This window comes from Podarcis cretensis (genome assembly GCF_951804945.1).
Source record: "Podarcis cretensis genome assembly, chromosome: 12".
In the NCBI taxonomy this organism is placed as follows: domain Eukaryota; kingdom Metazoa; phylum Chordata; class Lepidosauria; order Squamata; family Lacertidae; genus Podarcis; species Podarcis cretensis.
This window is the reverse complement of record NC_137181.1, coordinates 24,010,148-24,023,516: the sequence shown is the minus strand read 5'-3', so window position 1 is coordinate 24,023,516 and position 13,369 is coordinate 24,010,148. Positions and strand designations below refer to the sequence as shown.

General features: G+C 43.2%; 1 protein-coding gene across 1 annotated transcript in view; it reads left to right on the top strand.

Annotated features, from left to right (window-relative positions):
- The window catches only part of PLXDC2 (plexin domain containing 2), a 250,187-nt gene that overhangs the window by 199,651 nt on the left and 37,167 nt on the right, over positions 1 to 13,369 (top strand). The window contains exon 7 of the mRNA XM_079948329.1: positions 3,918 to 4,017. Coding sequence (XP_079804455.1) covers positions 3,918 to 4,017 — 100 coding nt within the window. The remainder of the gene's footprint in view (positions 1 to 3,917; positions 4,018 to 13,369) is intronic.

The following is a 13,369-nucleotide window of genomic DNA, read 5'->3' as shown; positions in this document are numbered from 1 at the left end:
GCCTCTTACAAGCCTAGCGCCCATGGAAATAAGAGGTGAGGTCCTGTCTTGCCCAATGCAAGGTGGTACTTTTAATGAGATTCAGAAGCAATACAAACACAAGTGAGTGAAAGGTTAAAGATTTTATTCTAAACAACAAGCATTATATACGTTACCAAGCAAGCACTTGGATCTGCCACTAGGAATTTGTCAAGAAGTGGTGAATTGACATCTTGGTAGCCTTTGTTTGCACAGCCCTTCGATCAGTCCATGCACAAGCTTCTCAGAACTATGCCAAAAAACCATCCAATTTATAGATAGCTAACTTGTTAGACCACGTGCCTTGCCCGACTAGCTAGTGCAGACTATTAATTAGCTAGACCCCTCTTCCAATACTGCACATTCTTCCAAACAATGTCTACCATCAAAGAAGGTCAGAAGGTTACCTGTTAAGTTGTGGGTGAACATAGCAGATGACACAGCGATTCTTCAAACAGCTCTTGTTTATTTACAGGCCAGAACAGAACAGAACTGAAGGGTTCAGGCAGCCTGCTTATATAGAGCTCCAGTACAACGTAACTGTAACAATTTTCTAAAACTATCCAATCACTGAACGTCACTTTCGATCCCTTATTTGCATAACTATCTACAGTATCCCCCTGCTGGCCCAGGGTGAGAACTTCAGTACATAACATTACCCATCACTCTCGCTTCTTCCTTCCACCAGATTATACATTAAAAGCTGCTCTCAGCCATCAAAGAACTTTAACAAGAGATAGAGAAGGGAAGTAAACAGAGGCAGAAAGAGATGACCAAGTTAGATCACTAAACTCCTTAAAATACAAATATCTTCTGGATAGATTGCCCATACAGGTCCTCTTGTGGAAGGGGGAGTTACTGGTTTGCTTTGCTTTTGCTTTTGTTTATTGTGTATTTTGTGTCTTCATTTTGTATTTTCATGTTGTGAACCACCCTGTGATCTTTGGATGAAGGGCGGTATACAAATTTAATAAAAAAAAAATCAAAAAAATCTGATGTGGTTGGATAGAGCTGCCCTCCAGACACCAGCGCTGTGGCAGCTTACCAGGATGGGCCAGGGCAGTGGCCAGGTCAGGATTGTATGAATGCACCAGTTGGAAAAGCCAGGTTGGCTCCGCCTGTGTGTCTGGGCAGCCCTGACCCTGCCACCACACCACCCCAGGCCTGCCCAGGTAAGCTGCAGTGATGGGAGACCAGTTCTGGCTTGCCCTGTCAGCTACTACTGATTTGCACCTGCCAGCCAACTCTAGTAATGTCTCAGCTGGCACTGAAAAAACATTCTCCTGGGGATGGTTTCTATGACTCTCTTGTGCAGTAGGAAGTTTTGATTCAACCAATAAATATTAACATGAAAACAAATCATTTCTCCTGTCAGCTTGTCTGTTGCCTATCATCAGATGCTGCCCTAGCCTTTTCATCGTAATGATTTTCTTGTCAACTGTTCACAGCATCAACATAAATAGTAGATCCAGTTTTTTAAAAGGAAAATTAAGCGCTGATTCACCCTTAAAAATACAAGGCACAGTGTCAGGACCTGCTAGAGCTGTTGTTCTCAAACTTTAGTTCTGGGTGCTTCTGCCCCATGTGGTGGGTTATCAAAACTGCAGCTTGGAAATATCTTGCTGATACTCTCTAGCTAGTGAAGAACATGTTGTTGGTGAAATAATCTCAGGCTGTGGATTGGCCCTGCCTACCAAGGCTTGTCATTAAGCTGTCCTAGACCAGAAGGACTTCTTGGGATGTCTGGGCAGCAAGGTGTTTTTGGCTCTGGTTTGGCTTTGTGTGGGCCTTAGCTGTGACACCTGGTTTAATCCTTCCAGTTCTGATTCCTCAACTCAGCTCCTGCCTTCTTGGTCCCAGCACTCAGCTGCCCTCTAGCAGTAGTCTCTGGGTCATTCTTGATACCCTTTGTATTTTCCTCACTCCTACTTTACTCATGGGACTTTCCTACTATCAATTGCACTTCTCAGTCGGCAGCCCTTGCCAAAACAGCAGCATGACCTAATGGTGTGGACAGGGCTCTTTGATCTTTCTTCCTCTGCAACACCTATGGTTCACAGTAAAGTTTCTCAGGAGGCAGACATGAGCACTGTGTATATTCTGGGGAACAAAAATGAGCAGTGAAATGGGGCCAGGCCGTTGCAGGCCAACCAGAGTTTGTAACAAACCATAGTTGGTTTGATCCTGATTTCACTATGGTTTTGACAAACAACATTTTCTTGTTTCTGGATTAAATGGAAACAGTGGCCTGTGGAAATATTGTTAACCATGATTAACTATTGCGCTGCTGGAGGTGAAATTCCTGGACAATGCACAAGGCAAACCACAGTCAAAAACATTTGCATAGAATGTTTTCATTAATCAAGTATGATCTTGGGCCGATCACTGCCTCTCAGCCTAACCTACCTCACAGGGTTGTTGTGAGAATAAATGGGGAGTGGGGAAACCACCTTGAACTTCTTGGAAGAAAGGTGGGATATAAATGTAATGATAAATAAATAAACAAACAAACCAGGTTCAAACCATATCCTAGTTTGTTCACTAGCAAAGTTTTGCATATCCAGATGAAACAAGAAACTGTTTTGTTACAAACTGTGACCAGAAGGTTTAAATCTGGTCCCATTTTGTGCAAAGAAGAGAGGAAGAAGGGGAAGCACATGAGCCCAAAGTTCATGAAAGCATGTTGTGATGCTTGAATGTCACTATTGTCTCTTAGCAGATAAATCATCATGAGATCTAGCCATTTCTGGCTACTTTCCAGCATCACATACCTTTGTTCATGTAGCCGAAGAAACTCTTCACATTCTATCCCAGAACTATTTTCTGTTTCCTTCCTCACCCACAATGCATTCTGCAAAGGCAGCAAATGTTACAACTTCTGTAATGGCTCCTTGGTGATTATATGACTGGAGGCTCATTACTGCCTAAATGAGCAGGCAAGAGTTGTCGCCTTAGGAAAATTCAGAAAAAAACACACCAAATAATGTAGAGATATTTCAGTGGTGGTTTATTATGTGTGGAAGACTTGCAGCACTGAACATTAGCACTGCTTACAAGCATTATTTTGTCCCCGCTTATGCAAAGATTAAATGATTGCTTTCTGCAATAGACATCATAGCTCTTTAAAACAAAACTATTCTTTGATTCACTATATTAGTCCACTTCCCTCTCTTAGCCAAAATGGGTTGTCACTTTTAGTGCTTACAAAAGTGAACAGAGTTTCTATGAAATATTCAGTAATAGAAACGGATTTCATTTCCCAATGTAATATAGTTTCTGTGTGGCTCTGTGTGCAGAATTGTATTAGGTGTTAGCAAAACAGCATAAAGAGGAGCCTGTTTACACAATAAGCAAGCTAAACTGTTTGAGGAAAAAATATTCATTGTACTTCAAGGTTTTGCGAGTTTCTTCCCTGCAGTGAATTGACAATGAAGCCTATAATTGGCTGGTGCAAAGTAAATTTACTTTCTTCTCGTTGATTACTGAAAGGTAGGCTAGAAATTGTAATTGCTAAAGTACTTATGAGGGATTGATTAACAAGTCCATCAAAACTGAAGTACTAAACCAGAGCCAAATCTCATAGTACACTTCAGTATTATTTTCGTCAGCTCCCATCCAGCTGTCCCTTTCATTAAAAGGAAAAATAAAAGGCCTAAAGGTGCTGTACAGAGAATCTAGATAATGTGAAGACAATTCAAGGCTGTGCTGGTGAGTAGAAATGCCATTACAGGTTGGCATCACTGGGCAACTGCCTATTGGTGGGGGTTCAGATGCAACAGACTGCATTGCTCTGACTCTGTTTAGCATTTGATTCTATCAATTAAATTGTAGGGTACAGGTAGAAGAGAGCATTTTATATATAGGTATGCATATGGCATTTGTCTATTTTTGTCTTGCAGATTCCTGTCTCAGTGACGCAGATCAGTTCAACCAACCACCCTGTGAAGGTGGGCCTGTCAGATGCCTTTGTGGTTGTCCACAGGATCCAGCAAATTCCCAGTATGTTTTTTTAATGCATGCTAATGAATGTGACGTAAGCCTGTGTGTGTGTTTGAAAGGGAGGGGATGATTGAGTGGAAAGCAAATTTAAAGAGATCAAAAATATGTTTTAACTAAACAGAAAACAAAATGCTTATGAAGTCTCAGTTTGTTAATTTAAATATAATTTCATTTTGGTTTACAACTCCCACAGTTGTTCATTGTTTCATTGTTTGTCTTGAGCCGATAAAGCCAGATGTGGCTGTTAGCCCAAAGGGGGAGATGGTATAATTCTGTATTCCATGGGATACTCCTTCATGTTTTTCAGAATAGTAATTGTATGGTTGTGGTTTTGTTGTTGTTTCTTATTTTGCTTTGGAAAATGCAAAGAAATTGGACATAAGATGCCTTTCTAAGCTGGCTGAAATAAATTAAACAATATTTATCAGAACAGCGTGCAGTAGCAAGTGTGGTTCCCTCCTGATGTTGTCAGACTACAGTTACCATCATCCTTCATACTAGCTGAGGCTGATGGGGCTGCAACACCTAGATGGCACCATGCTGGCTACCACTGGAATAGATTTGCTTTGAAGAAAATTCCATACATTGTTTTCACTGTCTTGGAATTTCCTATGGGCAGTTTCTTCATTCTTTGAAGGGAGATTAAGGAGCCTATACCCGGCTGGTCACGTAAATTTGTTGAAATTAACTAATCCCAGCTACTCACGTAATTGTAACTGTTCAGCAGTACAGATTTCCTTTTCATTAAGACAGCACAGTTTAGAGCAAATATAGGATACCTTCATTAAAAACCAAGGAAAACGTCTCACCGTGTGTTAATAATACTTTGGGCACCATCTTCTTTGCTTTGGTTCTCCGGTTTAGCTTTCAAGGTTAAAATTAGTATTCACTCTTCCTTTTGTTGGCAGACTAATGATTACAGACCATCTCTTTCCAGAGTCCTTGCTGCGTATCACAGCACAGACCATTAGAATCAACACTGTGATGGCACTTCCACGCTTAGCACTATCGTGGCCCTGATGTGTCAACCTGGTGTAGGAGAGTATGCCTTGCCTAAGGAATGATATCCCTTTCTAGAAAGCTGTTTCTAGAAGGTCTTACGTGTTGTGGAGGCACCTTGAACAGAGGCACAGGAGGCTGGGCAGCCAGCAGCCCCACAACTTCAGGATTTGGAAACAAAAGTACTGGCAGCTATTTGAGAATTCTTCTTTGTAAAGGGTGGGGATCCCACTTTCTATTAAAAAAAATTGTTTCTTTTGGCTCCTTTGGTATGTAATATTCAAGAAAAGGCTCATTCATAGCTGTCTTTGCAAAGCAGATACATATTTTTGAAACTGCAGGCAATATACCACTCTCCTGACAAAATAAATCAAGTTGGGCCACAGAGAGCCTATGTCAGCTTTTCCTTAAGTGTGCATGTTCTTGCATTCTTGTCTTTTCAAAGATGCTAAACGGGCCATAAATCAACCCAGTCAATTATTGCAAAAGGGAGATGTGAGAAAGTTTTCCTTAGCCTGTTTGATGGTTCTGTTGGACTATTTGTTTCTTGCAGGAGGCTTAGAGATATATAAGCATTGTTCTATATCTCCTTACACCTAAATACATAAAGGACTGAATCCCAGGCTGGGCAAGAAATAAAATCGCAAGCTCTTTACAATCAGATAAAAAGGAATAGATAAAAACACAGGAGAAACCTTAACATTTCAATGTATATAAAAGCCATAGAACCTTACTTCTTCATGTAAACACTATAAGCCTACAGATGCCCAAACAAACAAATGGTGCCAAAATGATAAAAAAGCATAAGCACCATATGTGATTCCAAGGAAGGGCATTCTACGGATAGGGCATCACCACAGAGAATGGCTCTCTCTCTTTATTAGTATGCCTGTGTCCTAAAATTAGCAGGAAAGGCCCTACCCTACTTTTAAAGTAGAGTTGTACTTTTTTTTCTTGGTTTTACGATTTTATCTTTTGTATACCACTTTGAGGTTTTTTACATTTGAGTGGTGTGTGGATTTTATGAAATAATTAAATTAACAAACTGAGCATTCTACCACTGGGAGGCATACATTATGCAGTGATGCAGGAAAGGGCCATTTCTCCCAGTCCTCCATTCCTGCATCTGCCATACCCATTTTTTGCCAGTTTCCCCATCCTTTGCTTCTTACCCACTTCTAGAAGTCCAACCCTTCCCTCTGGCCCTCTGGGGCAACTTTTTGTGAGCCAAATGCCATGGGGAGAAATCCCAAGACCATTCACTCAACTCTCATATCTTTAATGAAAATAATTATTGGGATGAGGCATAGCAAAACATGTATTGGCACAGAGATTGCTATGATTCTATTGCAGATATAGTATAGAATTGGATGGATGGATGGATGGATGGAAACAGTTGCACAACAGATGTACACAAATTCATAAATTAGCAAAAGAATTTTTGGACCAGTACATAATTCTGCACAGTCCTGATTAATAATAATTGGCCTGAAGCCCAGATATAGAGTAGATAAAAGACAGTTTGCCCTGTGGTAACTTACTGAGCGATGGCAACCATCACAAGAATAAAGCTGCAATTCCATACACACTTGCCTGGGACTAAGTCCCATTGGGCTTATTTGGATATTACTGAATAGACATGGATAGAATTTCTCTAATATTAAGCCACATGGCAAGGAAATTTTACCATAACTCAGCAACCACTAACACTGGACAGGGGTGGGGTAGGGTGGGACTCACTCTGGGCAACGTGGTCACAGGTACCACCACTGTTTTCGGCATTGGGGATTGAACCATTGGACTTTAAGTGTCCTTAAATTTGTATTTGTTGCACTCTGTCAAAAACTCATATGAGCTATGATAGATGGGGAATTTTTATAACAGAGATCCTTGGGGCACAGGGCATATTCACGCTGGCATATAAATTAACCTGCAGGAAGTTGCCTGATAGTAATCTCTAAAGAAAATCTTCACTGTCAAGACAGTCGTTTTCTGCAGGAGCACAGCCACTGACTAAAGTTAAGTTAGGACCATGGATCCCCACCTGTTAGATTTCACTGAATGCATTTGAGGGGGGAGGGATTTAGCACTTCTCCTGCCTTTAATAGTCCAGATTGTGTGAACAAAGTGGCAGTGAAGGTGTGCTAAGGGGTAATTAATCTGTGTTAAGTGATCTTGAGCATAGACAGTATAAATATTGATCTAGCCTACAGGATTTTTCCATAGATGGCTAAACATTGAGACAGTTTATCGCCTCAGTTGTAAGAAAGAATCAATTCAAATGATTGTCTTAGAAATAAATCATTCACTCGTATAGTTATCCTCTTAAAATTGAGATAGATAAGAATATAACAAACTTTTAATCTCTTTGATAATGACTCACAGAAATCAATGACTTTGGATTCAGTGCAGTCATTGGTTTCTCCTACAAAACTCAACATAAGACATTCAGTGATGAGTGTCACTCAGAAATCTTTAAATGTATGATATAGCCATATAACAAAAAACAGACCCAATGCACTCCCCTGGGCTCTGAGTGAAGAAAACAGATACACTGTGAACACACACTAATATACTTGAGCAGAGCTTTGGAAAACTCAAAGAGGAGTACAGGGAAGGGGGTCCAGTGGGTGGTTCTGGAGGAACAGATCTTAAGGATTGGAGCCTAAAATAGATTAAGTAACTAAAGTCTTCCATCTTGTTCAACCCTCTTCAACTACCTGTAACCTACCCCCTCCAAAAACCTCTGAAGGGTGTGGCGTTTAATGAAAAATGTTGAATGAGGTGGCACAGAAGCTGCTGGGGGTAAGGAGGCAACAGGAAGCTTTCTTCCTATCAACTTCCTTAAGTTAAGCAACTTCCTTGTTTCCTGTCCCATATTGTTCAGGAGGACTGCTGAATCTCCAGAGAGGCTTTCTGGGGGCAGAGGGAAGGAGGGTACAGGAAAGATTTCTTCTGTGAAGTTCAACTTACCTTAAAAACCAAGACCAACTGGGAGAAGTTCTCTACTCCTCCTACAACGCATCCAACATTGCTCAAGAAGTTTTCTTATGTGAAAAGGGAAGAAGCTGCATAAAACTCTGAACTTCCTTAATGCAGGTCAGATTGGGGGCAGCTCTTCCCTCTCCCTGTAGCCCATTCCACATTGTTCAGGTGGGTCCCCAGACTTCCAGCCTGGGTTTATGGGGATGTGGGGAATAGGAAGGGAGAGCACACTTTCCTTCCATGAACTTCCTTCAGTTAACCTATATATAGGTAGGAGAAAGAGGGCTTGGTAGCACATTCCTCATCTGTGCTGTGACCTTGCCTTCCCAATTTAGGTGTCAGGCATTGAAAGCAGTGGCTGTAGTGCAGGTTCAAGTCCTTCAGTCTTGTTCTTCCTGACTCTCTAGCTTCCTGATCCTCCCTCTATGGTTTCTTCTTCTTCATTCACTGACTGGAGAAAGTTGCAGGGTGCCAACTCAGTCAAGATCATCAGACGCGAGCATCGTCTAGCCCAGCACCTAGCTGTGCATTCCCTTTGTTTGGCTTCTCCAGGCAGAGAAGGGGAAGGTAAAAGTATTGGGCAAGTGACAGAGAGGCATAGTGGGGGAGAAGGAAGGTTAAAGGACGTGGGTCTGCTTTGACAGGTCAGTAGGAAATATGAGTTTGTAGTGATGTGCTTGCGCCAGGAGTCCCCTTTTTGCATTACATCTATGTCTCCTGGATCCTGGCCTCTGAGATGATGTTCCAGTAGGATGCTCACCGTAATCACTACACTGTAAGATTTATTGTGCCATATTTGTAATGCTCAGCCTTAAGTCACATCTCATCCATTAAAAAGCAGCTTTTAATATTGTGTTTGATGAGGTGTCATGGGGATTTGGTTTAGAATACAAAAGATGGTTCTAGTCAGGCTCATTTTTAGCACCTGGCTTCCTTGAATACTCTGTTTGGGTCTCAGAGCCTCAGCGGGGCCCAGCAGTACTGACGCCTGCTCTTGAGCCACAGTCATGCCACACATTTAAAATGCTATGATACCACTTCAAACAAAATTCTTCCTCCAAAGAATTCTGGAAGTTGTAGTTTGTTAAGGGCATCGACCTATGTGTCTGTGTTCTCTGTGCCTATGATTCTGAGTTCTCTGTGAAGAGGTTGTTGATGGTTATCAGTGAAACTAACAAGCAAAAATGCATTATATCAGAAAAAAGTGCTTTGGGGGAAAATGTGTGTATTTGGCAAAACTGAATGCAAAACTGTATACAGTGGTACCTCGGGTTACATACGCTTCAGGTTACATACGCTCCAGGTTACACACTCCACTAACCCAGAAATAGTGCTTCAGGTTAAGAACTTTGCTTCAGGATGAGAACATAAATAGCGCAGCAGCAGCAGCAGCAGGAGGCCCCATTAGCTAAAGTGGTGCTTCAGGTTATGAACAGTTTCAGGTTAAGAACAACCTCCGGAACGAATTAAGTTTTTAACCCGAGGTACCACTGTATTGGGACGCGGGTGGCGCTGTGGGTAAAACCTCAGTGCCTAGGACTTGCCAATCATATGGTCGGCAGTTCGAATCCCTGCAGCGGGGTGAGCTCCCGTCTTTTGGTCCCAGCTCCTGCCCACCTAGCAGTTTGAATGCACCCCTAAGTGCAAGTAGATAAATAGGTACCGCTTTATAGCGGGAAGGTAAACGGCGTTTCCGTGTGCTGCGCTGGTGCTGGCTCGCCAGAGCAGCTTCGTCACGCTGGCCACGTGACCCAGAAGTGTCTCCGGACAGCGCTGGCCCCCGGCCTCTTAAGTGAGATGGGCGCACAACCCTAGAGTCGGACACGACTGGCCCGTACGGGCAGGGGTACCTTTACCTTTACCTTTTACCACTGTATTAGGAGAAAGTCACAGTAAAATGCTGGCCAATATCCATGAGGCCTTTTAAAAATGCAAACTGATACAGAAATATAGAAAGTGAATTTAAGATTAGAAAAAGGAGAAGCTGAAATGGACACATTCACTCTTCCCAAATTCCTGTATATGTCTACTCGGAAGTAAGTCCCATTAATTTCAGTGGGGCTGCTTCTCAGATAAATTGACATAGGATTTCAGCCTTACACTATTAGAGCCAGTCACCTTAGCAGTTCAGCTGTGGGCATTTTTCTTTCTTTTCCCTTCTGATGAGAGGTGTTGTCACAAAGGCCTAATAGCTTCCTACAATCCCTTTCTCATACTGTTCCTGAGGAGCACATTCAGAATTTGCCAGCTTATGCCAAGCCAGTGTGCCCTGAGTTAACCTTTGCTAATGACAGAACACTGAAAGGTTCAGCTGAAGTGCCAATACCATCATTTTTATTTAGGTATTCATTGGCTTGCTTTTTTGGACTGAAGGACCCGACTTCTTTGGGGGAAACAAATTAAAGCCGCTGGCGCTGGCAGGAGTTTATTTCAAACACATCCCTGCAATGCTCTGTGTTGGCAGGTGCATCATACGGGCAAGTCACTGTGGGGGAATAAATCTTTCCTGCTTGGCAACAAAGGTTCTCAGATCCAGCCCAAATTAGCTTAGCCTCGGCACACATGTTCTAGCCCAGTGCATTTGGAGCGCCAGACAGGTATCAGACCTTCCAGGATAGATATCTAGCCCAGAATCTTCCTAGTAATTCATTCAGACTGGCTGGGTGGCAGTAATTTATTCACTTAATAGGATGTTAGGTTCACATCTGAGGGAAAGAGAGAGAAGCGGGGGGGGGGGGAGAGGCCTTTCATCAAGAGGGTTTGAAAGAATTGGCCCTAAACTAAATAACACGCTGATTTAATTGGCAATGATGGTGCTCAGCCATGATAAGAAGTTAAGTAGAATAATTTGTGGATTTGTTTCTGTGCCACATCCTGCCAGTATGTGCCTATGAAACAAGATAAGAACAAAAGCACCCTCCACTGTGCTCTGGGTATAGGGAGCCTTGCCAGTATATAACAGAAATTACTGCTGCTAAACAGGCAGTACTGGCTGCTTTGTTGAACTCACTGGGTTGTAGCCACACTAAGGCAGGATCCCATCAACGTAAGGATTGCCACTTGTGTGACCGGAATACTTCATTTCTCCTCCCCCGATTGACCCTTAAGTCTGTTCTAGAGGTTCCCCCAGCCCTCCAAAGCAGATTTGGGGAGGGCACAAGACAAAGAGGGGGGGGGGAATCCCGCTACACTAACGGCAATCCTTTCATTGACATGACAGATTAGAAGAATACCACTTATTGCTCCATCTTGCTTGCTGGTAAGCGAGGAATCGTATCTGCTGATTGATTTTCATTGTTATCCTCTGAGAAACTCGGAGCAATGGACATGGTTTTGCCACTAACCTCATTTTTATCATTGCAACAACCCTGTGAGGTAGACTAAGCTGAGAGGGGAATGCAGCCAAGGTTAGGTAAAGGTAAAGGGACCCCTGACCATTAGGTCCAGTCATGTCCGACTCTGGGGTTGCGGCACTCATCTGGTTTTATTGGCTGAGGGAGCTGGCGTACAGCTTCCGGGTCATGTGGCCAGCATGACTAAGCTGCTTCTGGCGAACCAGAGCAGCACACAGAAATGCCGTTTACCTTCCCGCTGGAGCGGTACCTATTAATCTACTTGCACTTTGACGTGCTTTCAAACTGCTAGGTTGGCAGGTGCTGGGACTGAACGACGGGAGCTCGCCCCGTCGCAGGGATTTGAACCGCTGACCTTCTGATCGGCAAGTCCTAGGCTCTGTGGTTTAACCCACAACCCCACCTGCGTCCCGCAGCCAAGGTTACAGGCCCTTTAAATACTGTGTGGGGAATGTTTTTTCTGCAAATGGTTTCTGTCTGTCTGGGTTTCAGTACCCCAGTGGAAGTAAGGTGGAAGTATGAGACCTCAAGGTGGGGAAAATGGGGTAGGAAGGCTCCTCTTTCATAGCTCTAAAAGAAAAGAAGGTCCCAAATGGTAACACGTCAAGGACCCCCTAATCACTTGGCCCAGTGGTACAGCACCTGCTTCATATGCAGAAGGTCCCAGGTTGACTCTCCAGAAGAGACCCCTGCCTGAAACCCTGGAGAGCTACTGCTGGTCAGTGCAGGCAATTCTGACCTTAATGGACTTAGGGCAGATACATAAAGGTAAAGGTAAAGGTACCCCTGCCCGTACGGGCCAGTCTTGACAGACTCTGGGGTTGTGCGCCCATCTCACTTAAGAGGCCAGGGGCCAGCGCTGTCCGGAGACACTTCCAGGTCACGTGGCCAGCGTGACATCGCTGCTTTGGCGAGCCAGAGCTGCACACGGAAACGCCGTTTACCTTCCCGCTGGTAAGCGGTCCCTATTTATCTACTTGCACTCGGAGGTGCTTTCGAACTGCTTGGTAGGGCAGATACATACCATACATTTAAATCACATTTCCACCCCACACAGAGAATACTGGGAACTATAGTTTCCTCATCAACCCCACCAGTGCCGTTAAACAAACTACAGTTCCCAGAATTCTTTGGAGGAAAGTCGAGTGCTTTAAATGTGTGTTGGGTATGCTTTACATGTAGGGTGTGGGCCTGCCTTCTGTCTGAGGCAGCTGCCTGTACTCCTTACATTCCCTGTTTTTCAGCTGCTCATGCCAAGGTATTGGGAAAGTGAAAAGAAAACGTGGAGAAGCCGGAGGAAGAAGAAGCCTTCCTCTTTGGGAGATGGATTAATCCTTTTCAGGATTATAAGGATTCTGCTTACCAGCTCCTTTTGGGATATGAGTGAAGCACTGTCCTTTGATCAAAATCCTTTTCCAGGAGGGTGGGTCTTTGTTTTGATCCCTTTGTCTCCCTCAGTGAGAAAGGGGTCAATGATGTTGATCTGGATTTCTTGATCCTGCAGATTGGTTGATTCTGTCTTTCCGGTTCATTATCCAACTAAGTGTTGCTTCTTCATGCTGGGCTTCTCTGTGAGATCTAATAATCCATATCTGCTCTGATTCTGCTCTCTTCTCCAATTCTGGTTGATGCTCAGTGTGGTGCAGAGGCCCCACCATTAATTACCCTTCTCCTACCTCTTGTATTATAATCACCCATTCGTCTAGTCATAGGCAATTTGTTTCCTGGCCTGCCTATAAATTGTGCCTTCTCTCGCCCACCCCACCCCCATGAATATGAATTTAATTGCATTCAGTAGAAGTTTGTAAGAACTCGGAAGTCCAGAGTAAAAGGTCATCATAGTTTCTTAGTGTTATAGTATGAAAATGAAAGCTTGTCTTGTAGTAATACAGGCCTGAACATGATTATAATAATAAAATAATGAATAGGAAAGCTAGAATTAGATGCTGATTTTTTATCATCTTTTTGCTTATAAATAATATTTGCAGAAGTCTTTCAAAGCAATCAATTCATGG